Source organism: Mesoplodon densirostris, chromosome 7 (assembly GCF_025265405.1).
Source record: "Mesoplodon densirostris isolate mMesDen1 chromosome 7, mMesDen1 primary haplotype, whole genome shotgun sequence".
In the NCBI taxonomy this organism is placed as follows: Eukaryota; Metazoa; Chordata; class Mammalia; order Artiodactyla; family Ziphiidae; genus Mesoplodon; species Mesoplodon densirostris.
The window spans coordinates 10416977-10440955 of NC_082667.1; the positions used below are offsets into that span (position 1 = coordinate 10416977).

Consider the following 23979-nt stretch of genomic DNA (forward strand, 5'->3'; position numbering starts at 1 on the left):
TAGCCTCGCTCGGAGGTTCTAGCCCTGCCGTCTCCCCTGACTCCACTGGGCCACTGAGCAAAGGAGCAACGGTCCCCAGGGATCTTCATCTCTGGGCTGGGGGAGAAGGGTGGCTGAAAGGTCCCAGACTCCAGGGCTCAGCTAAGAGTCGAGGCTGCCACCCCCAAATCCATAATGAAGGAGGTGGAGACTGGCGAGGGAGCCCCAGGGAGCCTTGCACAATCAGGACCTTGAGGGGCTCATCCATGGAGAGGGGTCCCCATTGGTACCCCCGCCCCACCAAGCCACATGAGTGAGGGACCGAGATTTCAGTCCTGGCCCGGCAGACATGGCTGCCCCTGTGGGCTGGCCCAGCCATTCTCCAAGCCCTGTCCTCTGGTCCCTGGAGGCCTCATCTCTAAATCAGCCCATTATTTCCACCTCACGGTGTAGGTAAAGTACCAGGGAAGTGATTGATAAATGGTGTCTTCTCTGATTCCAGGTCAGTTTCCAGTGCCCAGTGCTGGCCTTTGAGTGCCAGTAGGGCCAGGAGGAGCAGGCAGCCCTGGGGAAAGGGGGGCAGGGACTTGAGGGTTAATGAGTAACGGGCTGGAGGCCAGCCCAGGAGAGGGTGGGGTTCTGTGGACAGAACCCTCCCTACCGCAGCACTCCAGGCCTCCCCGTGGGCCCACGCAGCCCTGGCATCCGCCCATTTTGCAGAGGAAGAGAGGAGGGCCCAGAGGGTGGTGGGTGTGAACCCAGGGAGTCAGTGAGGCTGGGGACCCTGCAGGGTAACCTCTCTCCCACCTCCCTCCCAGCGGAGACGGTAGGGGACATCCGAGGGTCTGAGAGGCAAAGCGCTGCTCCAGCTCTTCCCGGAATTGCTCCTCACGAGGGGCCCTCCCCATTCCTCGCTCTGGCTGTGTGACCTTAGGCAAGTCACAGAACCTCTCTGGTCCTTAGCTTCTTCTGCTTCTGCTCCACTAATTAGATAGGATAATATGCACACCAGATGAGACTACAGGGTGTGAAGAACCTCTGAAAACCGTGAGGCGAGGGTGGAGGCCGGAGTCCTGGCCTGGAGGCCTGGGTTCTGGTCCTGGATCTGTCCCCAGGCTTGAGTGACCTTGAGCAAGTTTCCACCCGTATGTAGCCTCCGTTTCTTCTGTTCAAAGAGGCCTGGGTGAAGACAGAACTCTTCTATCATCCTCTCCAACTCCCCACTCTGGACTCAGGGCTGGGAGGGTGGGCAGTGTGGGGAGGGGAAGGTCAAGGTCCGGTCACAACTTGGCTGGGTCAGTGCCTGGGCCGCACGCTGCAGGTCCCGTTGGGACTGGCTAGAGGAACAGCGCCATCTGCTGCGAGGAGGGGGCAGGCCTGGGCCCGGGGCTGGCTGGAGGCCCAGCTGCCTGCCCACCGTGGCCTGGCAGCCACTCCCCAGGCCTCCCTGTCCCCGGGCCAGGCTGGGAGGGTGCACCTGGGGTGCCCTGGGCCTGGCCAGGTCTTCTGTACCCTCCTAGAGAAGCCCTCAGCAAAGACTTCCAGTGGGCCCTGCATTCCAGTGCTATCCAGCCAGGGAGTTTTAGCGCCCTCACCCCACCCTGGCTCTCAGCACTGGGGGGAAGGGGCGGGCACTGTCAGACCTGCCTGGTACCCCTCTGTGCTCTTGGGCAGTTTACTTACCCTCCCGGAGCCCCAGACCCCTCAGGGAGAAGGGGCTAAGAAGCCCCAGCTTTCAAGGCCCCAATGAGGTCAGACGGAGCCCCTGGCATGTACCTCATGCAGGTAGGGCTGAACAACGAGCTGCCCCCCATTCAAATGGGGCTCTGAGGGTCTTCTGGTCTCTCACTGCAACTCAAAGTGTGGTCCTGGACCAGGGCATCGGCAGTGGTGACAGCCAACCTCAGAGGTCCCCTCCCGCCACCCTGCCCCAGACTCCACCCCACCCGCGGGGAAGAGAGGTCACTCAAGGCGGCCAGTGTGCTTCTACATCCAGTTTATACACAGCTCTATACAATATACAGAAAACTTTATATACAGATATATTTATAGAATAAGCTATATTAATTTGTCTCTCCTTTTTACAGCAATATTAGTTTGGATTTTTCATACATTAAGTACAAAAAGTCATGGGAGAATGGCACGTACAGTGCATGAGTGTCTGCGGGGCCCAGCTGCTCACTACCGATTGCATATGGAGGTCGCCCGGGCCCCTGGGAGGACAGGCCAGCGTACGGCCGGGAAACCTTGTGCTGCAGGTCTGGGGGACAGAGTGGGGGTCGGTCTGAGCCGAGCTGGGCTGAGGGGGGTGGCTCAGACCCCCCAAGTGTAGTGTGCAGAGGAAGGGAGAGACACGCAGCAGGCCCATCCTGCAGGGGAGAGGCGGGGAGGGGGTGGGTGAGATGTGGGCCGACCCTGGAGCGTCCAGGGCTGAGTCCGAGCCTGCCCCAGCCCCAAGCCTGTAACCCTGTGCGGCTGCAGACTTGGGGGTGGGGAGTCTGTCCCTGATGGCTCAGTCCTGGGCATGGGTGGGCACCACGCCCCCTCAGAGATCCCAGGCCCACCCTGGTGGAGGAGAAGTTAAAAGGCCAGACTCCTGGGCTTCCCTGGTGGCGCAGTGGTTGAGAGTCCGCCTGCCGATGCAGGGGACACGGGTTCGTGCCCCGGTCCGGGAAGATCCCACATGCCGCGGAGCGGCTGCGCCTGTGAGCCATGGCCGCTGGGCCTGCACGTCCGGAGCCTGTGCTCCGCAACGGGAGAGGCCGCAACAGTGAGAGGCCCACGTACCGCGGAAAAAAAAAAAAAAAAAAAAAAAAAAAAGGCCAGACCCCAAGTCTCCCTGCTACGGGCTGGGGTGCTTGTTAGAACTCTACTCTGATTTATGATTTGTCTTTTTTTTTTTTTTTAAACTTTAAGTGCCACTGATTCCGTCTTGCTTCTGTGTGGGAAAGGGGGTGGGCCCAGCAGGGGCAGAAGTCTGATGGGGCTGATGAGGTTTGGGAGTCGCAGAGGGTGAGGGAGGCCCAGCTCCCAGGTCTCTGTACCCATGTGTCAGGGTGGGCAGGGGTCCCAGGTACCAGTGATCATGAGGCTGGGGTCTTGGTCAGGGGAGCCTAGCCAACCCAGGGAGGCCATGGGCGGGCCCAGAGTCGTGGGACCTTGCCTCCAAGGAAATGAAGGCACAAGCGGGCGGTCAACGCCTCGGCACACACCAGTTTTCCAAACCAGGGGTCAGAGCAGCCGGTGAGACGAGGGGGACGGGCGGTGTCTGAAGCTGAGCTCGTCCCGCGGCCCCCGCCACATGGTGCCCATCATGTTTCTGCCTGTTTTCTTGGCAGGCTGGGAGGGGCAGCAGGCAGGCAGGGCGGGCAGGGCGGGGAGGGTGCCCCAGCAGCCCCTTCCTCGGCACACACTCATGCACATGCACACACACGCCCCGCGCCGGCATGCGCCCCCTCCCCGCTCTGTCTCTGGGGACAGGCAGGGGCTCCACTTCCCCGCTGCTTCTCCAACCCAGCAGGGAAGGAACCCTCCCAAGTCGGGGCTGTGGAGGCCTCAGGCTAAACTGGGATGGCCCCAGGGCCCCTGGCCCTCCTGGGTCTCTAGAGGGGTCCCACAATACCCCACGCTTGGCTCCACTTAGGGCCAACAGGACATTGTAGGTGGGAGGGAAGAGAGGCCCGCACCCAGGAGACAGCCCAGGCCAGCGGGGAGGGGCAGCTGTGCAGAGTGGAGGCGTGTTTGGCTGCAGAGCCCAGGGCCTGGGGTGCCTAGGCCTGGGGGGAGGTGATTAAAAGGGGGTTTGGTGGGGCCCTCCTTCCTTCCAGGGCACTGACTCTGCAGGCAGGGGTGGTCACACCTGTGCCCTCCACCCTTTGAGCGGCCAGGATCCCCGGGGGTAGAAGGCAGGCCAGGAAGTAATGGGGCAGGCCTGGGTACCCAGGACCCATTGACAGAGGGATCAGCACGAGGGAGATCAAGCAGAGAAGGGGCGGCCCTGACCCCACCCTCCTGTAGGCCCCTCCAGGCCGCATGGCTGCCTTGGGCCCTGTGGAGGCTGGCGCCTGCCTGCCCAGAAGGGGGCTACTAAACACATGATTGCAGCAGGGGTCAGGGGGCCTGCAAGCCCAGGACACATCCTGAGCCCAGCCCAGCAGCTTCTGTAAACATACACAGCACTGCGGGCCACCTTGGTGGGGGGGGTCACCCCAGGGGGCTGGCCAGCAGGCACCAGATCTGGGGGTGGCCAGGGCAGATGCCAGCCTGGACCACAGTTGAGAATACGTGGGGAGGGGGCCGCTCTCCATTTCCACCCTGGGAGAGCAGCCAGAGGGCAGTGACGGGGAGTCAGCATACTCATGGCCTGTCCCGGAATAGGAGGTACCAGGATGCCCCTGTGGCGGGCACTCAGGCTGAGAGGGCGGAGTGTTGCCCTGTCCACCTGGCAGCCTGCCCCAGGCTTCTCCCTGCTCCACGCCCCTCCCTGTCATTCCCTATCTGGAGGGCCCAGATCCCAGCTGCCTTGGCTCTGGGGGTTCCAAAGCTGAGGTAGGGATGCGGACCCCCAGCTCAGCAGCAATGCCCAATGCCTGAGGCTACACTGGCCCCGTGGGGGCCTCTCCTCAAAGCTGCCCGGCCTGGGGGGCAGCCACCAGAAGCCTGAGGAGCCACCTGCTCTGGCCTGGGCCTCAGCTGGCAGCAACTCCTGGGGTGCTAGCGTGCCGAGATGACCAGGTCATCCTGCTTGGCGGGGCTGGCCCCATGGCCGGTGGGGGTGGAAGTCCGGATCTTGTCCACTGCCAGGCACTCCTGGCTGCTGAGGCCCGTGGGTGTCAGGTCCATGAGCTCGCCCGAGGAGCTGAGTGGGAAGGAGGGCGACAACGAGATGCCCGAGGAAGGGTCGGCTGAGCCAGCGAAGAGCCTTGGGGGCTTGGGCACCAGGTTGGGCTCAAACTGGGCGCGGAGCAGGATCTCTTGCTGGCTGGGGGACTTTGGGCCCTCGGCGTAGTCGCTGGTGGGGCTCTCGGGCACCACCATGCAGTAGAGGTCCTGGAAAGAGCTGCTCTTGCTGTCCAGGTTGAAGAGGCTGTCGATGAACTCAGCGAACTCCAGCACCTGAGGGCTGGGCGAGTCCCCCAGGCGCCCGTCGTGCAGCGCCAGCTCTCCGCTGCGGGGGGCTGCCGCGCCGCCACCCCCTTCTTCCAGCTCGTTGTGGGCGGCTGCGCTGGGGGGCCGCTCGGGGGTGATGCCCCCGCTGCCCAGGGTGGCCTCCAGGGGCTGCGTGTCCTGCGAGTGCTTGGACAGGCTGTCGGCTGCCAGCAGCTCAGTGCGCGAGCTCAGGGACGGGTTCTCCTCGGGGATGGCGGGGTCGATGTAGAAGAGGTGGCCCTCGTCGCGCTCCAGCACGGCGTGGAGGCTGGGCGAGCCGCGGATGCTGCGGAAGCCGGAGGAGCGGCGCGAGTCGAAGCTGTACAGCGACTCCGTGTCCGAGAGGCTCTCCATGGTGGCCAGCGGCGCCCGCCGCGACTGCAGCTCGGCCGCCAGCCGCTCCTGGGTGGACAGCAGCAGCAGCTCCACTGGGTCCTGGCGGGCTGCCACGGCCACAGGGGACAGCAGCTGCCCCTCCGAGAAGCCCTCCAGGCTCATCTCAGACTGGGACTTGCTCCTGAGGGGGCAGGGAGGGGTGAGACTCAGCGGGGCGGGGGCCCACCCCTAGCTCCCCGGCGGGAGGGAACTTGGGGAGGGGGAGGAGGGGAAAGTGGTTGAACAGTCTGGGGACAGGGAACCCTCCTTTTTAAAAACCAGACCCCAAGATAGAAGACAAGAGAGTCGATGCAGGGCTGAGCTGGGGAGAGGGGGCCAGGGGCCTGCACTGGTGCCCATCACTGCACTGACTCGCTGTACCCACCTGGAGACTGAGGCCCAGAGAGATTGGCTGCCCCAGGTCACTGGAGGCAGAAGTGGAAGGGTAGAGAGGGAAGGAGGGAAGGTAGGTAGGCAGGGAGAGAGCATGGCCCAGAGCCGCCCCCGCTGGGTCCAACCCCACCCTCCGGGCCAGCACCCCTCTGGGCCCCTTCCTGAGCTCCTATCACTTCCTTCCTCACCCGGGGGTTCCTCCCACCTCTCCCATGGGGTGCAGCCCTCTGCTGGATGGGGCCCTGGAGCCCCTTGTCTCCGCACACCGGCCTGCAGGGAATGAGTGAAGGGCCAGGGTGGGGGACGCAGCAGTCACTGCAGCTGCGAAGGGACACTGGCTCCCCCATCTGGTCATGCAGCCGCTATGGGAAATGCTTGTAAGATACGGAGAGAAGTCCAGGTGTCCCCACCAAGGACCAGGAAGCAGCCACCACCCTCTTTAGCAGCCTCTAGGCCAGATCTGTAACCTGGACCCAGGACCTGGGCGGGAAGGGTCCCAGAGAGGCAGGGGGATCCCCACCCACCCCAGGAGCCGCGGCCTCAGAGCCCAACCCCCAAAAGAGTGCATGTGAATGTGGGGTGTGTTTGCATCTGGAAGCGGGTACATGCCTGTGTTTCTGCATGCAGCATGCATATTAGGCGTCTCTATGTCAGTCGGCCCATGTATCTGAGAGGCTGGGTCTGGGTACAGGTGCATCCATCATTTACACACACGGCTGCCCGCACAAGTGTGTCCTTGTGTCCAAGCGTCTTGGCCTCTGTCTTGGTGTGTGTTCTATACGTGAGTCTGTCTGTATGGGGCTCTGTGAACTTAGAGCTACTATTTGTGAACACATGTATATACACGTGTAAGCTTGTATGTGTGTGCGTGTAAGTGCACGGGTGTCCATCTGTTTGGGTCTAAACAGCTATGAGTGAATCTGTGTGTTTGTGGTCAGGGGTCTGTGCATCCCTAGACGCCTACTAGCCCACATGGGCTTCAGTGGTGGCAGGCTGGGGGACAGTGGGGGCAGAGCAGGAGAGACCCCGAGCAGCGGAGGCAAGTTCAATCCCTCCCGTGCACCTGTACAGAGTGGCATGAACATACGAAGGCCCGGCGCGTACACAGAATGGACACGTGCACAAGCATTCGTGCTTTCGCTGAGAGCACGTGCGTGGCCGCTGCACACACCCTCTGGGGCGGGGCTGCGGGGCGACGGCGCTCACCTGACACTGCTGTTTCGGTGGTCTGCAGCGGGCAGCTCCAGGGCCAGGCCGGCGGGCACAGGTGGTCCCGTGGGCAGCGGCTGCTGCTGGAAGATGAGCTCGGGAGTCAGGTCCACCTCCGTGGGGCTCACCATGACCTTCGCAGCAGACAGCAGGGCCGTCTTCCCCTTGTTGTAGTTCTCCAGCACCTGGGGACAGGACGGGGAAGCTGGTGGCGGCGGAGGGGTGACAATCACGTGTGGAGGCGGGGCAGCAGGCCAGGCCTCTCAGGCCCGGCCGAGCTTCATGGGGTCAGCCAGGCCTGCTCTCCTCCCCACACAGGGCCCGGCTCCTCCGGGAAGGTCGGGGCCAGGCCCTGTGATCGTGCCTCGCCCGCCCCACAGATGGGACAGGTTGGACTTTTCCTACCCTGTGGTCGGCCCTTCCATGGCCAGGCAATGGCCAAGGCTGCCCCTGCTTGGCCATGCGTCTGCCAAGTGCCAGGTGGCCTTCAGGGTTTGCACTCAGCCTGCCTCAGGGACAGGTTCCTGGGTGTCTCCTAGCCCCTACCCACCACAGGACCACACGGTGGTGTGGACAGAGGCGGGTGTGGAGCCCAGGACACGAGTGGGCTCTCTGGCCCACTGAGTGTCCAGGGAGCGTCTCACCCTTGTGTGTAACACGGGGACGGAGACCCGGCCAGCCAGGCGCCATGGGGCTCACCTTGTTGAGCCCCTCCATGACCACATAGGGGAGGTGCTCGTGCAGCATGGCCGGCGAGATGATCACCTCGTTGAAGGCCTTGTTGTCGCCCCAGATGGCGAAGTACGTGGGCTCCTCTTGCTCGCAGCAGCTGAGGGGCACAGGGGCCAGAGGGAAGTGGGCGGGCGGGGGGCAGCCTGGCCTTGGCCCCCAGGCCCCTGGCCCTGCTCTCTGCCCTGGCTTGGTGGGGGTGGGGTGGCCTTGGAGACGCCCTGCCCGGCTGGACCAGCAGGGCTGTGTCCCCGGGCTCCTTGCTTCTGCCTCACCTCAGCCCTCGCCACCAGCCCTCCGCAGCCAGGAACATTTATGCCACACGGAGCCGGAAAGCCTGACCTTGAGCCTCAGCCCCGATCCGTACATAGCCCTGTCACCTGCTTGTGGCCTGGGCCATACCTGCTCCACCCCAGGGAGGGTCCCGGCTTGCAAGCTGTTTGTCGAGGAGGCAGCCCAACCCTCTGAGAGTGCGGGAAGGGGTCGGGGGTGAGGTGGGAGAGGTCGCCGTACCCGCCCTCTCCTGGTCTCTCTCCTGCCCCCGCCAGCTGTCTGCCAACTCATCCCAGCCGCGATGCCAAGTGACAACTGAGGCGTGAGCTTGGCCAGAGCTTTAGGGTGACCCTCCAGGGCGTCCGCTTTTAAATGGATGCGAGTGGGGACAGCTGTCCTGGGGAACACCAGGGAAGGGTGACACTGGGGACGAAGACTGGGACCGTCAAGAGAGGAGCCTGGAGTCCTGCTCTGGATCGGCCTGTCGTTGCACTTCCAGGACCCGAGGCTGGGGCAACCCTGCTGTGGGCGCCCTGGGCCACCATCACCAGCCTCTGCACCTACGCCCCGAGGGTGACAGAATGAAGGCTGGCCCCACCCTCCACTCCCCTGCCCTGGCTGCCGCCCCCTCCCAGCTGACCGGGGCGCAGGCAGCACCTACCAGCACTGTTCCGCTGGGTGGTTGTGGACCACATGGATGATGCGGCCGGGGGGGTAGAGAGGGGTGCTGGCTGACAGGGCGATGGTCAGGTCACTGGGGTGGGTCCAGAGCCGCGTGCTGGCCAGGGTGGTCACCTCCAGCTCCTCAGGCAGCTCCGACTTGGGGATGCATTTTGTGGCCCCTACAATGATTCGCCACTGTGGGGACAGGAGAAGAGGGGGATGGAGCTGAGTGGCGCTGCCCGGGTGGGCAGGGGGTGCTCAGGAGAGCTCACAGGTGACGGCGGGGAGCTGGGATGGCCATGGGGTAGAGGGAAGGGCAGTGCCCAGTGAAGAGGCGGCGGCTGAGGTGTCCAGCGGCCACGATGGCCAAAAAGGTGCCAAGGACAGATGACATGGAATGGCTGAACTTCAGGGCTGCAACACCAGTCAACCCCTTATCTAGCAGAGGGGAAACAGGCCCAGCAAAGGGAGGAGACTTGCTCTAGGTCATCTCATAAGTCAGAGGCAGAACAGACCCCGAAACTCAGTCCAGCTGCACCCATCAGGCCCGGCACATCTGAGTCGGCTCCCCGCCACTTGCCTCCTGGGCCTGACAAGCATCCGGGACTGGGTCTGAGAGGGGCGGTTCCATGTCCTTAGGCTCCTCCTATGCCTTCGTTGCCCGCTCACCCCGGCACCTGGTGCCCTGCCTGCCAGATGGTCACGGGCACAAAGGCTGGGAACAGTCCCAGCTGAGAGGGTGAGAGGGCTGAGAGGGTGAATGGGATGAGGGCGGGCCTGGGGGCACAGAGGCCCTGCTGGGCCTGGCCGGCCGCCCCCTGCCTGCCTCAGGGCGCCTGGCTGCAGCATGCCCACCCCCAGCCTGGAATGCTGAAGGCCATGCTATAGGAAGAGCCCCCAGTGTCCTCTGCAGGCCTGAGGAGGGGTTAGGGAGGGCTGGTCCTCTCCTCTCAGCTGCAGGGAAAACCAGAACAAACTGCCCCCAGAGCCCCTCCCCAGGCAACCTCCAGCCTCCCTGAGCCTGGGGATCGCAGTGGGCTTTGGAGGAGGCCTTCCTGTCACACTCGGAGCACTGACCTCGGGACTGCTTTGTCCCGACTGCCGGCAGCTCTGTGCCACAGGAGTCAGGACTCAGGAGCCCTTGGTTCCAGTCCTGACTGCGTTACGACTTGCTGTGTGAGCAGAAGCAAGTCCCTTGCCCACCCTGGGCCTCCGTTTCCCCATCTGCACAAGGACAGGTAGGGGGCAGATGGCGTGAGCTCAGAGATGCTGAGGGCCTGGTGGCCTGAGGTCCCCAAGACATCAACCATACCCCAGCCTGGCCTCACGTGGCGGGGGGCCGAGGGACAGGTGGGGCAGAAGACAAACGGGGAGCCCAGAGCCCAGGGTGCCCCGGCGGCGGGGAGGGGAGTGGGCTCACTTTGGGCTTGGTGCTTCGCTGCAGGACATCCAGCAGCTGTCTGCGGAAGCCTTCCAGCTGGGAGAGGCCGATCCTGGAGAAGGAAGCAAGCCGGGGCGTCAGCCTGAGCTGGCCCAGGACGGGGAGACGGGCGGGGTGAGGGGCGGCAGGGCTCCCGGGAACAAGAAGACCAGGCCATCAGGGTCACGGGGTGGGTGAAGAGCCTGCAGCTCGGCAGGGCCCAGCCAGGACGGGGAGGCCAGGCAGGGCGGGCCGACCTTGCCCTCTCACCCTGGACACCTGAGTTGGGGGGATTCTGGGGGTCCCTTGAGGAGGTGGGAATTTTGAGTGAGAGAGACGGGGCACCTGGGTGAGGCCCCGAGGTGGGAGAACAGCGCAGGCCCGGCAGGTGGAGAGAGGGAGCGACTTGCCTGGGGACGAGGTCCTTGCCCAGGACCACAGCTGTGACAAACTCCTTGGAATACTCCATGGCGTCCTCGCTGCAAGGAAAGCCGAGGGGGTGCTAAGGCAGGGGAGGGGCGCGGTGTTGCCGAGCGGGCTCGGCTCCAGCACTCCAAGACCCTCTGGGGAGCGGGGCTGCCTGCTCCCTGCCCGCCTATACCGTCAGCAAGTCTTTGCTGGGGCTAGATCCCAGGGTCCACCTGGCTTTTGCCAGAACCCCCGCCTCCACTCTCCAGGCCGTTCCCAGGTTCCCTTATGTTCGGAACCCAGACTGCCCAGTCCAGCCCCCTGACTGAGCCAGCTCCCAGCGCTGTCCACCCGTCGGCCCCAGCCAAGTCTGAGGCCCCAGACTGCTCACCTCAGCAGGCCCCCCGGAGGGGAGTAGGCAAAGCACTTGAGGGTCGGGTACTGGGGGCGCAGGAGGAAGGAGAGGATGGCAGCCGTGCCTGCGCCCAGGGAGTGGCCCACCACTATCAGGCCGTAGTGTTTGGTTCCGCGGCCCTGGGGACCGAGAGAAGCCCTGAGAGTCCTGCCCCGCTGCCTGGCAAGCTGACACCAGGGAGGCAGAGGGGGCTTCCCAGAGTCCTGGGATCATGTCTGTGCTGTGTGGCTGGTGGGGCAGAGGAGGGGACAAGCTAGGCCCCCACAGAGGAACTTCTTGGGGAGACTATATAACAAACTCCTATTCATCCTTCAAAACCTTGCACAGAGGTTACCTCCTTGGAGAAGCCCTTCCTGATTTTCCAGGAGAGGCTTGCTCCCTCCTAGATACTGCATCCGCACCTGGGATAGACCTTTAAATATAATGATTACACTCTACTATAATCATTTGGTCACCTGCTCCCATCCCTGTGCCCCAACCACTAGACTGGGGTCTCCTGAGGCCAGGGACTGCTTGGCTTTGGGAAGGGCAGTTGGGAGCACCTCAGGAGCTGCCTGCCTGCACAGGGAGGAGTGGGCAGTGGGCAGGGCCCAGATCGCCCTCAACCAGAGCAGCACCCCTTCTATCTGTTCTGCAATTATTTTCTATGTTCATTCTGCTCAACGTTTTGAAAGCCCCAGAACTGAGCCATCTTTCGCCTCCAGTGCCTGGCACTGAGCAGGTGCTCACAGCTGCGTGGGGCTGAGCAGGGGTGTTCAAGAGGAGCTGGTACAAAAGAAGAAAGGGCCAGAGGGGGTGGGAGGGACTGAGCAAGTGAGGAGGGGGCTGGGAGCCAGGGATGGAAGGAGAGTGTAGGAGCCTGGCCTGCAGGGGAGGCTCCATCATTCACCTGTCCTGTCCCCAGTCTGTTGCCCTGGGGGAATGCGAGCTGGGTGTGGCAAGGGCTCATGGCATGGAAAACGCCTCACCAGGTCTCGCCCGAAGGCCTGGGACAGGACCATCTCCTGCTCCAGCTTCTTTTTGATGTACTCAGCTGAGAGGACCATTCCCTGGGTGAGGAGGAACAGAGGTGGGTGTCACAGGGAGGGAGGGAGGCCTGTCAGGGACCAGCAAAACCACAGGGATGTGAAGCTCACTAACCCTGTCCCTCCCATTTCCCCCTTTGGTCCTCATGACAAGCTGGCTGGGGGGGCGCTGGTGGACACTTTATCACATCATTTCCATTTCACAGATGAGAAAACTGAGGCTCAGAGGGATGGTGTGCCTAATAGGAACCAGTGAGATCTCTTCCCAGTTGCCTCCTTGAGCTCTTGTAGGACAGGATCTGCGCCGGGCAGGGCTGTGGGGGTCCTGGCAAGTGGGGGGCAGTGGACTTTCCAGATGAATCCGCACCTCTCTGAGCAGTCTCTCCTGGTGAGCCCAGTGGCCCTGGAGGAACCCCCACCCCAACAGGACAGGCCTGCGTGCTGGCAGCGGAGAGGAGAAGGCCAGGGGCCACCGGGGGAGCCCAAGAGGAGGGGTACCTTGTGTCCCAGCCAGGTGCCATGGTGCCCCTCCACAGGGAGGCGCTCGGCGTCACCGGTCAGGTCTGTCAGGGCGTCCTTGTGGGGAGAGAGGACGGTGAGGGGCGGGACTGAGAACAGGAAAAAGGAGGCGGGCACCCTCGGGGGCTGTGAGGGGGTCCACGGGGTGGGCTGGGTCACTGGGCAGCGTACCTTGGGGGACAGGGTTCCCCGGATACTGATCACCACCTTCTTCTTGTCGTGGTCCACTGCCACGTAGAAGGGGGTTTCATAGACCTAGGAGAAGGGCGTCTCATGAGCCTGAACGGCCCCCAGGGTGGAGCCAGATTTGGGGAAGTGACTGAAGCCGGTCTCCTTCAGAGCCCGGGAATCTGGCTCCACTGGCCACTGGGCTCCTGACGCCTGCAAGGGTCACAGTAGGTCCCTCCCAACCCGGCACACAGCCTACACGGCCTTGCTAATTCCGCTGACCCGGGCGCCCTGAGCGCTGCCGTCCTGCCTGCTCAGTGCTGAGGGGCTGCCCCCTCCCCAGTGCCTCCTGCTTCTTCCCTCTCAATTCCTTCCCCCAAAGGCTGTGGCCAGGAAGCCCCAGTGCCGGGTGTGGGGTTGGGGTCCACTTCCTAGCCCCAGAGCGGATGCAGGCCAGGATGTGGGGAGAAGGAGGCGGCCCATCTCTGGTCTGCCCAGCGAGGGGAGGCCTGGAGGCTTCGGCCAGCCATGCCAGCCAAGCCAAGGGCTCCTGCCACTGAGGGGGACGGCGTACACACCCCAGGCCGCAGCGCCGCCTGCCTCCTGTGGCCTGTGGAGGCCCGAGGCTGGGGGGACGCTGCACCAGCCTGGCAAGTCCCTCACCGCATCATGGCAGGAGGTGTAGACGATGTCCACCGCGGTCATGTTCTCATCCAGGAAGTGGCGCCGGATGGCGATGGCGTTGCAGCCGCAGCAGTTGTCTTCCTCGATGGTAACTCCAGGGGCAAACCGGGGCCGTGCGGGACACAAGCAGCACCTGGGCGGGTGGCAGAGGGCTCAGAGCCAGGGACCCCGACGGAGCAGCGGTCTCCCCCATCCTCTCTGGAGCTGGTTCTTGCAGCCGTACCCCCTCTCCAAAGCCTCCCCTGAAAAGCTCCACCGGCCCGGCCCGGGCCCAGCCCTCATCTTACTCGGCCTCTCGGCAGCACAAGACCCAGTGGGACTCGCCCTCCCCCTTGAAACGCTCTCCCCATTCGGCTGGAGGCACCCTCTCTCCTGGGCTGCTTCTCCCTCAGGGGCAGCCTATTGTACTTGTCCTCTCACTGAGGACCCAGAGCTCAGCCCCGGAGCTCCTCTTCTCGCTAGCGACACTCGTTACTGGGGCCTCATCCAGTCTTGAGCTTTAAATACCACCTATGCGCCTATAAGCCTCAGAGACCTGCTCACATTCCACTGCCTGTGCAACACCTCCTCCCAGATGTCCCACAGGATTGCAACCTTTCCAGGCTCCAGTCCCTGAGGCTCCGCCCCCTGTGCTCCGGCAGTCCCCACACCCACCCCTCAGGGCCCAGCCTCGCCATCAGGTCCTCACCCCACCTCACATCCCACACCAGTCCGTCAGCACGTCCGCTAGCTCTGCCTTCAAATTCAGATCTGGACTCCGAACGCTTGCCCTCGCCACCACCCCCTACCCTGCTCCAAGCCACCTTATCCCTGCCTTGGAGTGTCACAGGGGGCCCCTGACTGGTCTCCCTCATTTATACTCGCCCCTTACGTTCTCAACATGGATGGCAGAGTGACCCTTTAAGATACACTTCAAGCCACATCACTGCACTCAAAACCCTCCGAGGCTGCCCTTCCTGTCCAGTATAAAGGCCAGAGTCCTTGCAAGGGCCGAGGGCCCTGCCCCACCTGGCCCTGGTCCTCTGGCCTGTTGCCTCCGACTCCCCTCGGATGCGTTGGCCATATTCCTGCCTCAGCCTCTGTGCACCGTGGTTCCCTCTGCCTGGAACATTCTTCTCGTGGTTTCTGTGTGGCCAGATCCCTCACTCCTTCAGGCCTCTGCTCAAATGTTATGCTATGGGAGGTCCACCGCCTGGGCCACCTCATCTGACATAGCTAGCCCCTGCCAAGCCTGACAGCACAGCCAGCCTAATTTTTCTCCAAAACACTGACGTGCTCCAATGGGCTGCATTTCCTTGTCTGTGCCTTGCCACCAGGCGGTGGGCTCCACAGGGCAGAGTTCGCTCTGCTTGGTTCACAGTTACGTCCCCAGCACCCAAAACAGCGCCAGGCACATAGCAGGATTCCCCAAAATGAACGGGTGAGCGGCTGAGCTGGGCACCCAGCTCGCGTGCAGCTGCTCCTCAGGCCACCAGAGGGGGCCAGCACCCAACAGATGGGGCCCTGGAGCCCGGAGAGCATGTGACCTGTGTCTGCCTGCTTTCTTGGCTTGACGGCTGAGATTTTATTGATACTAAGAATCCTAGATCTTGGTGATGCACAGAGGTTTGTCTTCACTGGAGCAGCACCTGAGGGACTGATACATACCCCTCACTGGGAAGAGGCCTCACTGAGAAAACCCAGGGTCGAGCCAAGTCTCGGAAGCAACCAGGCCTGGGGTGGGCAACCACCTCCATTTACTCTGGGAGACCCCCACACCCCTCCCCCGCCACTGCTGGACCAAGTGGGGACAGGCCTGGGCCTGTGGGCCAGGCTCCCCTTTTCAGGCAGCTGTGGCCCCTCTCCAACCTCAGCCCCGCCCTCTAGCACCGAGCACGTGGCTGCTAAAGCGTAGGTAGCCTTCGGAGACAGAGACCTGGGCTTGAATCCTTGCTCTGGTGGCCCTTCCTGACCGCGAGGGCCTGGTGGGCAGGTGCTGAGAGGTACTTCACAAGGCTGGGGTGAGATCAGAGGCCCAAGATGCAGGAAGCACCTGGCGTACAATAGGCACCCAATAAATGGTGGTGCTCCCTCTCTCCAGGGAGAAGGCTGCCCCTGAGTCAGTGATCTGAGGGCCAGGGGAACCGATGAGAGCAGCGGGGCCAGCAGCCTGGAAAGGAGGGGCCCGCGGCACCTTCGAGGCCAGCACGCCCGCCTAGAGGAGGCTGGGGCGCTGAGGGGCTCAAAGGTCCTGGGAGCCTGAGGACCCGCTTGGCCCACGGCAGGGCCTCTCCCGCCCACAGGAGACTGACCACACGTCCAGGGCAGGGCTGGATCCGAGTGGGGTGTCCCCAGGGTGGCGGGGCCATAGCCAGGCATGGCCTGCCATGCTCTGTGTGGGACGGGAGGACCACTGCAGGTGAAGGGCCTGGGCCTGAGGCCGGGGGGCTGCCCTCCTTCCTCCAGCCAGTGCTGGGACTCTGGGCTGCTGTGGACAGGCTGGGACTCAGAAAAGGGAGCCCGGCCCTCTGGCCTCCATCCCGACACCCTTGGCTGTAGGCCGGGACTTCAGGCCTGCCTCTTCTCCGCCCCCCAGGGCACCGGGCTCTCACAGGGCCCTCACGGGGTCTGAGGTCCTGCTGCTTCCTCTCCCTGCAGCACTGAGAGCCCCTCAAGTGCCCAGGCTGCCAGTGACTCCCCGGCTTCTGAAATACCCCACAGGTGGGCAGGACGAACACTGCCTGTACAAATGACGTCCCCACTGTGCCAGTGAGAAATGGAGCAGGGCTGTCGGAACCCAGGTCTCAGGACTCCTGGCCCAGTGCTCATTTGGAGAAGCCTCTCAGCCGCTGCAGGGGCTCCCAAGGATGCTGGGGGGGAGAAGCAGTGTGCGGGCTGGCAAAGACGGGGAGGGGCGTGGGGATGCCCTGGTCAGCTGTGTCAGTCGCTGGGGGATGGTGAGAACAAGCCTGAGAGCCCCCCAGCTTTCTGGGAAAAGGAGGCTGAAGGAGGGAGTGGCTACTTGGGCCCCAAGGGCGATAGTGTCGTGGAAGAGAAGCTGCCCGCCCAGCATGCCAGCCTTTCCGGAACAGGGAGCCCAGGGAGCTGTCCTCCTTTTGCCCGGCCTGGGCAGAGCCTGGAGACACCAAAGACGGGGAGGGGCCCTCGTGGAGCCGAGCCCTCCTCTGGCCCACTTAGGAAAGCAGAGTCCACCCCGGCCCCTGGCGGTGGGCTAAGGGCGGCACCCGGCTGAGGCCTTGCCAACTCCTTGTGAAGAGGGCTGGAGCCTTTCACAAAGGGCCTTCTTGCTGCCCTTCCAGAGGCTTCTATGGATTGGGCCTCAACTGGGAAAGGCCTTTCTTCCAGAAAGGCAGAGCACAGGAAGGGAGCCGGGAGAAGGAAGATGCGGGCAGAGGGGAGTAGTTGAGGGGGCAGGGAGAGAGATGGGACAGGGGTAAGTTGCACAGCCAGATGCTGGGCAACGTCTCATTTCGTCCTCTCAAACATCCCCATTTTACAGATAAGGAAACTGAGGCTGGCAGAGGTAGACCGACTTGCCCAAGGCTGCCAGTGACAAAGCGTGGATTCAAACCTGATACCGTGTGATTCCAAAGCCCGCGCTCTTCCCCATCCAGGGATAACGCCGAACTAGAAAGGTTGAGGCCCAGAGATGGTGCAGAAGAGAAGCAACGCGGGCCGCAGGGGGCAGGTTAGCAGGTACAGTCCATTTAGGGAGAGCCCCCCATGGGCAGGCCCGGCATCGTGACCACAGCCCCTCCGCACATGCCGCTAGCTAGGGGGGCCGGGCCAGTATACTCACGAGCAGGACCGGGCCAGCTGGCAGAGGCCACAGGCCGGCTTCCGCATCAGGTACACGGGCCACCCGTAGGCAGCCAGGGCAAAGACCATGTAGTAGCAGACCTCCTTGTAGCGGAGCATCTCTTGCTGGAAGAGACGAGGCAGAGGGCGGTCACCTCCTGCCGCTCCTGCCTGTAGCCTCAGGGCCCATGGGCTCCCCTCGATGGAGGATGGAGGCAGGAGCTGCCCTCCCAACGGGCTGCAGACCACCCCCACCCCTGCCTCGGAGGACCCGCTCCTCCAGATAATTGCATTTCCCTAATTATCTCCATGCAACCAGGGCACGAATCCTCCTAAGACCTGTCCCATTGCTCCAATCTCAGAAATTAATGATTTGGGGACAGAAAAACACTCAGAGCACTGGATCGATTTCCTTGCCCGTTTTCCCGAAAAGGGAAGAGAGGGGGAGGTTACAGCGACAATCGCCCACCTCGGCAATCAGGCCCCCCCGAGAAGGGTAATTTAACCCTGAGAGGCCTGGACCCTCTGGAGGGGGTTGCCCAGGCCACAGAGCAGCAGGGCCGGCCCTGGAGACACGGACATGCTGGGGACCAGACCAGTGGCCCACCATCAGGGCGTCTGGGCAGATTGGGATCTCTGAGAAAGGGGCTGGTTTGAAAGCTGGTGTCTGAGGCCGGTGGCTGTTATCAGCCTGACGGCTGCAGGAAGGCAAGGAGGTCCAGGTATCCCAGCAAAGAGGCTTCCAGTGTTCCGGGTGCCCCAGGCACTGGGGACTCCTGCACTTAGAGGGAATTAGTCACCTCGTAAAAGGTGAAGAGGGTGATTAGACATCTTGTGAAGTGAAATAAACAGCACCTTCATCAGGGCCCCGAGGGGTAGAACCGTCCCCTGGCTGCTCTGTCTGCTCTCCAGGAAAGCATTGGAGAAGGCAGTTATCCTCTTTGGCTCAGGCAGGAGGGCGGGGCGCTGGCACCTGGAGGCTCAGCTGCCCCTCCCCTGCCCCCCACAGGCGAGAGAGGGCATGGTGAGAGTGAGCCTGGGCAGCCCCGGGAGGCTGGGACGGCTGCTCTGGGCACATGCTATGGACAGGCTATTTTTTTTTTTTTTTGCGGTACGCGGGCCTCTCACAGCTGTGGCCTCTCCCGTTGCGGAGCACAGGCTCCGGACGCGCAGGCTCAGCGGCCATGGCTCCCGGGCCCAGCCGCTCCGCGGCATGTGGGATCTTCCCTTACCGGGGCACGAACCCGTGTCCCCTGCATCGGCAGGAGGACTCTCAACCACTGCGCCACCAGGGAAGCCCTGGACAGGCTATTTTAAGAAGGGATACAAATGCCCATTTTGGGGAGCGGGGGCTAACAGACAACAGGCTTTTCCAGGGGATTCAGACGTGAAGGATGAATCCTTTCTAACACTGTCCCGACTGGCACCACCGTATACTGGCGCCGTGCAGGGAATGGGGCTCAGGATGGGTCATCCCCTCCCCACCGGGGCTCTGGGTGAAAGGCAGGCCCAGCACTGTTTATGCTGCTGCAGGAACAGACTCAGAGGGGTCAGGGACTTGCTCAAGGTCACAGCCCCCCGCTACACTAAATCGGTTTGCTTCTGGGGCAGGGCCGGCTCTCTGGCTGCAGTTTCAGCCCTGGGCGAGGAGCTCCTTTACTGGGACACACACACCGGATTTCTCCTAAAGGCGCTTAAGAGGTTCTGCTACTCAAAAAAGCTTGGAAACCAAAGTGCTATGTCCTGCTGCCTTTTGTAACAGTAACAACCGTGGCAATAATAGCACCAGCTCACCCTCCTGAAGCCCTTTATCATCTCAGGAGGCCAGGACCAAGCATTCTGAGCACCGTGAGGCCGATTCAGGGCTCTTTTCTGTAGAACCAGCGTGACGCAGGGGTGGGGGTGGGGCCGCTGGGGGGCGGACTCGGGAGGAAGGGGGCGTGAACTGAGAAGGGGGGCCGCCTGGAGGGCTGAGGGGGGGCCCGCGCAGAGCAGGTGTGCCCAACTTTGCAAGGGCAGCGGGCAGGTGGTCTGCTCGGCTCATCCCGGCAGAGGGAGAGAGGGAGTCAGCACGGGGTGGAGGCAGGTGGGCCCGACTCACCGAGTTCTTGAGGTCGAGGTACTTGGTGTTTCTGGTCACCGGCATCCCAGACAGGAAGGCCAGGATGTCATTGTTGGCCTGGAAGACAGGCGCGTTAGGGTGACTGCCCCGGGCCCAGCTGCACGGCTGAGAAAGGGGTCCAGGCCCCCAGCTCTGCACCCTGCCTGCCTCCCCAGGGCCTGAGAGCCCAAAGGGGCGTGTGGTTTCTAGCTCTCCCGTGACCTGGCCAGTTTTCCAAAATCTGAGGTGTCCTCACATCTCCAGCTGCTCCCCTCCCACCCAAAGCATCAATCCCCTGGGACGTCGCTAGCCCAGGCCGGGAGAAAACGTATTTTGCATGGGATGCCGGGAGACCCCAACTAGGACTGTAGTGTTGGCTGGGGTGGGGTGGAGAGGCAAGCGCAGAGGCTGGAGCGTGGAGCGGGATGCTTCATTGGGCCCCTGTGATTAGACGTCCCCTGGGGCCCTGGAGGCAGCCTTGCGGCCCCGCAGAGGGAAGTCACTCAAGCAAGAGCCACGAGTGGTGAAGGGTGAGCTGGGGAAGGGAAGGGAGTGAACGTCAAAGGGTGGCCTCCTGGGCCAGGAGGGTGGGCGGAACCCGGGGGGCAGCAGGGGTGGCAGGGAGGGCCCGGGAGGAGGGCGGCGCGGGGAGGTGGCCTGAGGATGGCCGCGTGCTCACCTCGTCCAGCACGGCGTTGCGCTTGGCCCGCTGCCGCTGCCGGAGCAACACCAGGCCAGCGATGATGTCGGAGGGCACGATGTCCAGGTCTCGGAAAAACTCGGCAAAGAGGTAGGCGATTTCCGAGTAGGCGTCCTACGAGGTCCAGGGAGGCAGGAGGCGGTGGCAGGGGAGCAGGAGAGAGGACGAGACACAGGGCGTGAATGCCCGGGGCTGGGTGTCTGCTCGGGGTCCCCTGTGCAAGCTCCCCCCAGCCCCCCACATGCGGCCCTCTGCAGCCGTGACCCTGAGGGCCCTGTCCTGGGCTCCGGGCCCCTGTAGACCCGGCAGAAGCTGTCCCAGACACCGCTGACCCTTCTCCTTCGGCGCTCACCGGGCACCGTCCACCCCACACAGATGCCCCCGGGAGCCGTCTCCTGTTCTTGCCCCAGGACTAGGAATCAAGGCCTGGGCCTGGCCTGTTTCTCCTTCGGCCTTTCTCTCTAGCAGAGGAGCCAAAACTAAGCTCCTGGCTGCTTTCCCCACACTGAGTTTCTTCCCACCTCCAACCAGCTGTGACCTTGAATGCCCTGCTAAGGGCTGTACAGAGCTCTGGGTCTCAGGCCCCCTCCCCAACCTGTCCACAGTTGTAGGCTCAGGGACCCCCACCATGTGCCTGCAGAAGGGGCATGTGACCTGGGGCCACTGGCCCCCCTAGCTGTCCTGCCAGCTCTGTTCTCAGGGCAGCCATGCTTGGGGCCTGGGGGCGGGAGGCAAGGCAGACAGACGCAGCCCTGCCAGCAGAGTGCAGTCTTCCCTGCCTCACGACAAGCTGAAGTCTGGAACCTCTTCCCTAACTGGTCAGGAGAGGCTGTGGTGGGAAGAAACTCATGGCAACTGGTTTTCTCTCGCTGGGTTTCACCCTTGAGTATCTGGCACACGTAAGAGAGGAAAAATCAAGGGCTGCAAACTCAAAAGCCTAATGGGGCCAAACAGAGCCTGCTACTGCTTTGAGAGGCCCGCCTTGGGCAAATCTAGAAATACTGAACTTGTCCTAAACTCCCCTGATTTTTAAATGTTGGCAACCAATTCAAATTTTTAAGCAACACAGCATGAGTTGATCAAAACGTTCTCTGGGCTGGACCTGACCTGACCTGACCCCCAGGCCGTCAGTGTTTGATGGGACCTAGGTTTTGGGGACCCCCGGCCTTTTTGAGAAAAGACGTTCTGCTTTTTCCCCAGGCTCCAATGCCAGCCCTGAAGCTGTCTGCCAGGAGGGGTGGGTGTGTCCTCTGCGCGCCCTGAGCTGAGACCCCTCAGACTCCCCCAAGAGCCCTGGGGTGGGGGTGGGGGGTGCTTCCCACTCACCAGGGAACCTCTGGGGGTGGGAGGGACTTTCTTACGCGTGATTACTCACTCCACGGCTCACCAGGGGCTGCTAGTGGGTAGGAGCCACTCAAGGCTTCCGGGGGCTTCCATGGAGGGCACCTGCTGTCTGGCTTGGGGACGAGTGGTCTCCTGACCTCACTTGCTCTGCCACTAACTAGCTGTGCAATGCTGAGTAAGTCACTCCACCTCTCTGGGCCTCAGCTGCCTGATCTGCAAAACGAAGGGTGGGACTAGATGACCCCTAAGGGCCCTGACAGCGCTGTGGTGGGGCTCCACCGAGGGCCCCCTAGGGCCCTGCCTCCCCTCCCCAACCCGGGGGCCACCCACCACTGACCCGCAGCGCCCTGGCGGGTGCGGAGGACTGACTAACAGTGCACATCGAGGGACGGATCTTCCAGAGGGACCTGCACCTGCTGAGACGTTGCTTTTCTCTGTCTTCAGGTTGCCCTGATATTTGAGTATCTCTTCTCCTAAACTAAACTCTTGAGTTCAAAGGGGGTGGATAAAAGGTCTTCACATTTTTCTGTCTCCTTGACAAAGCAAGGGCTTGGCTGTTTCACATGCTGGAGGGAGTCCTTCAGTGAATAATAACAGGTCCTCTTAGGAGCAGGTTGTCACCTCACTCCTGCTCAAAGACCAGCCCTGCCCCACCCGGCAGAGCTGCAGAGAGAAGGCTCCTGAGTCGCAGACAGCAGGATGTGAGCCCCAGGACGGCGACTTCCCAGTACTTACTGACTGGGAGTCCTTCGTCCGAGTACAGCAGAGGAACACTTTGAGCCGGCGTGACCAGCTGGTGGCCTGACCCTCTTCTAAGCGGTGCCTGCAGTGGGGGAGAGTTGGTATGTGTGAGGTCAGAGGGCCCGACCAGAAGAGCTGGGCCCAGACATTATAGAAACAGGACAGCCTGTTCCCAGGACCCCAGCAAAGGGCTCCCCAGTAGGAGGGTCTAGGGGAGAATAGGCCTGGGTCCGGCCAAGGCTGGCCGGCCAGTGACCTGGCTATCAGCCAGCAGGGTTCTCCCTGGGGGGCTCCTGGTGGCCTAAGATGGTGCACTGTTGGCCGAGGCCAGGGCCTACGCTCCCAGCTTCTGGCAGACTGACAATAGCACACTCTGGGGGCTTCAGAGCTGGCAGCCCTAACTGGGGGCTGCCCTGCGGCCCACTCCAAAAGCTCAGATCAAGAGCCCTGGGAGATGGTGGCAGGGTGCTGGCCTCTCTGCCGACTTGTTTCCTGGTCTGGAGCAGACCTGCCCAAGAGACCTGTTTCCCCTCTCAGAAAGGATCTCTCACATTGTCTGTACTTGGGGAAGTCTAAGAGGCTGAATGAGGCTCTGCATTCCTCAACTCCTTGGATCTGTTACATTAGAGGGGAGAGGGTCCCTGTCCTTCATCTGCATGGCTGGCCCCTGTCTGTTCCACCCTCAACCCCAGCCCCAATGGGTCTGGCTGCTCTGATGGGGAGTCAGGGTACCCAGGAGTCTGCACCCAAAGGGAGAGCAGTTGACCGATTATTCACGGAGACGCTTCCAATGCTGGGTGCCCAGAAGTCGGTGTGTTTTGAGCATAAAGATAACAGATCCAATATTAAAAATGTAAATTTCCAGACTGAGCAAGAGGGGCTGGCTTGCTTTTGTGACATGTGCCCTCCCATCGGCTCCTTCAGAGCCTGGTGCTGGGTGGTCAGGCGGAGCAGACACGGGTGGCCCTGGATGCCTGCAAGGCACTTAGCATCCATCAGGAGTGACAGACCGGGTCCCCCTCCCCTGCCTCTCGGCTCCTCTTTGCAACTAAGGGCCGCTTCCTGCTCCCAACCCTGGTTCCACCGGCCATGGGCCACAAGGACAGGGAAAGCCACAGAGCCTTCCAGGGCTACAGGAGGGGGTTAGGAAATGGTGCAAGGGATTGCTATTTCTGGGACCTGCCAGCCCTAAGGGACTTGGGCAGCCTCACATCCTAAGCCAACGTCCCCCTTACTGGGGACTTGATGAAGGGACAGCATGCTGGCCAAGCTGAGTTCCCAGAGCATCACATTCTTTAACCCTTTCTAACCAAATGGGCTTTTAAACATTCGCAGAGAATTTCCTCCCTTCCCTCTGGCAGATGTTAAGTGCTGTATACTCTACTGCAGTACCCTGTATGCCCACCAGGGGGCAGATGGAGCCAATGACACATTTGGCATAAAGCATCAGTTAGGCTACATAGACCAAGACAGGGAGAGACGCACTCAATCTGCACAGAAAGTGGGCTTCTCTGGTGGCACGGTGGTTTAGAATCCGCCTGCCAATGCAGGGGACACGGGTTCGAACCCTGGTCCGGGAATATCCCACATGCTGTGGAGCAACTAAGCCCGTGCGCCGCAACTACTGAGCCTGTGCTCTAGGACCCGTGAACCACAACTACTGAGCCCGCGTGCCACAACTATGCACACCTAGAGCCCGTGCTCCGCAACAAGAGAAGCCACTCAATGAGAAGCCTGTGCACCGCAATGAAGAGTAGCCCCCCGCTCGCCGCAACTAGAGAAAGCCCGCAAGCAGCAACGAAGACCCAACGCAGCCAAAAATAAATTAAATTAATTAATTAATTAAAAAGTCTGGACAGAAAGTTCATGGACCCAGCACCCCCCGCC

The 23979-nt window shown here is 62.3% G+C and overlaps 1 protein-coding gene across 2 annotated transcripts in view; it reads right to left on the bottom strand.

The window, feature by feature from the left end:
- Positions 1-2807: 2807 nt before the first annotated feature.
- DAGLA (diacylglycerol lipase alpha) overlaps positions 2808-23979 on the bottom strand; it is a 62148-nt gene continuing 40976 nt past the window's right edge. For both annotated transcript variants that reach the window (XM_060103795.1, XM_060103796.1), the window contains 15 exons: positions 22087-22174; positions 19987-20121; positions 19308-19385; positions 17208-17332; positions 13388-13541; positions 12728-12811; positions 12536-12613; positions 11981-12061; positions 10989-11131; positions 10600-10668; positions 10190-10262; positions 8768-8964; positions 7804-7933; positions 7102-7289; positions 2808-5644 (listed from right to left, as the gene is read on the bottom strand). In XM_060103795.1, coding sequence (XP_059959778.1) covers positions 4693-5644; positions 7102-7289; positions 7804-7933; positions 8768-8964; positions 10190-10262; positions 10600-10668; positions 10989-11131; positions 11981-12061; positions 12536-12613; positions 12728-12811; positions 13388-13541; positions 17208-17332; positions 19308-19385; positions 19987-20121; positions 22087-22174 — 2575 coding nt within the window. In that variant the 3' untranslated portion in view covers positions 2808-4692. The remainder of the gene's footprint in view (positions 5645-7101; positions 7290-7803; positions 7934-8767; positions 8965-10189; positions 10263-10599; positions 10669-10988; positions 11132-11980; positions 12062-12535; positions 12614-12727; positions 12812-13387; positions 13542-17207; positions 17333-19307; positions 19386-19986; positions 20122-22086; positions 22175-23979) is intronic.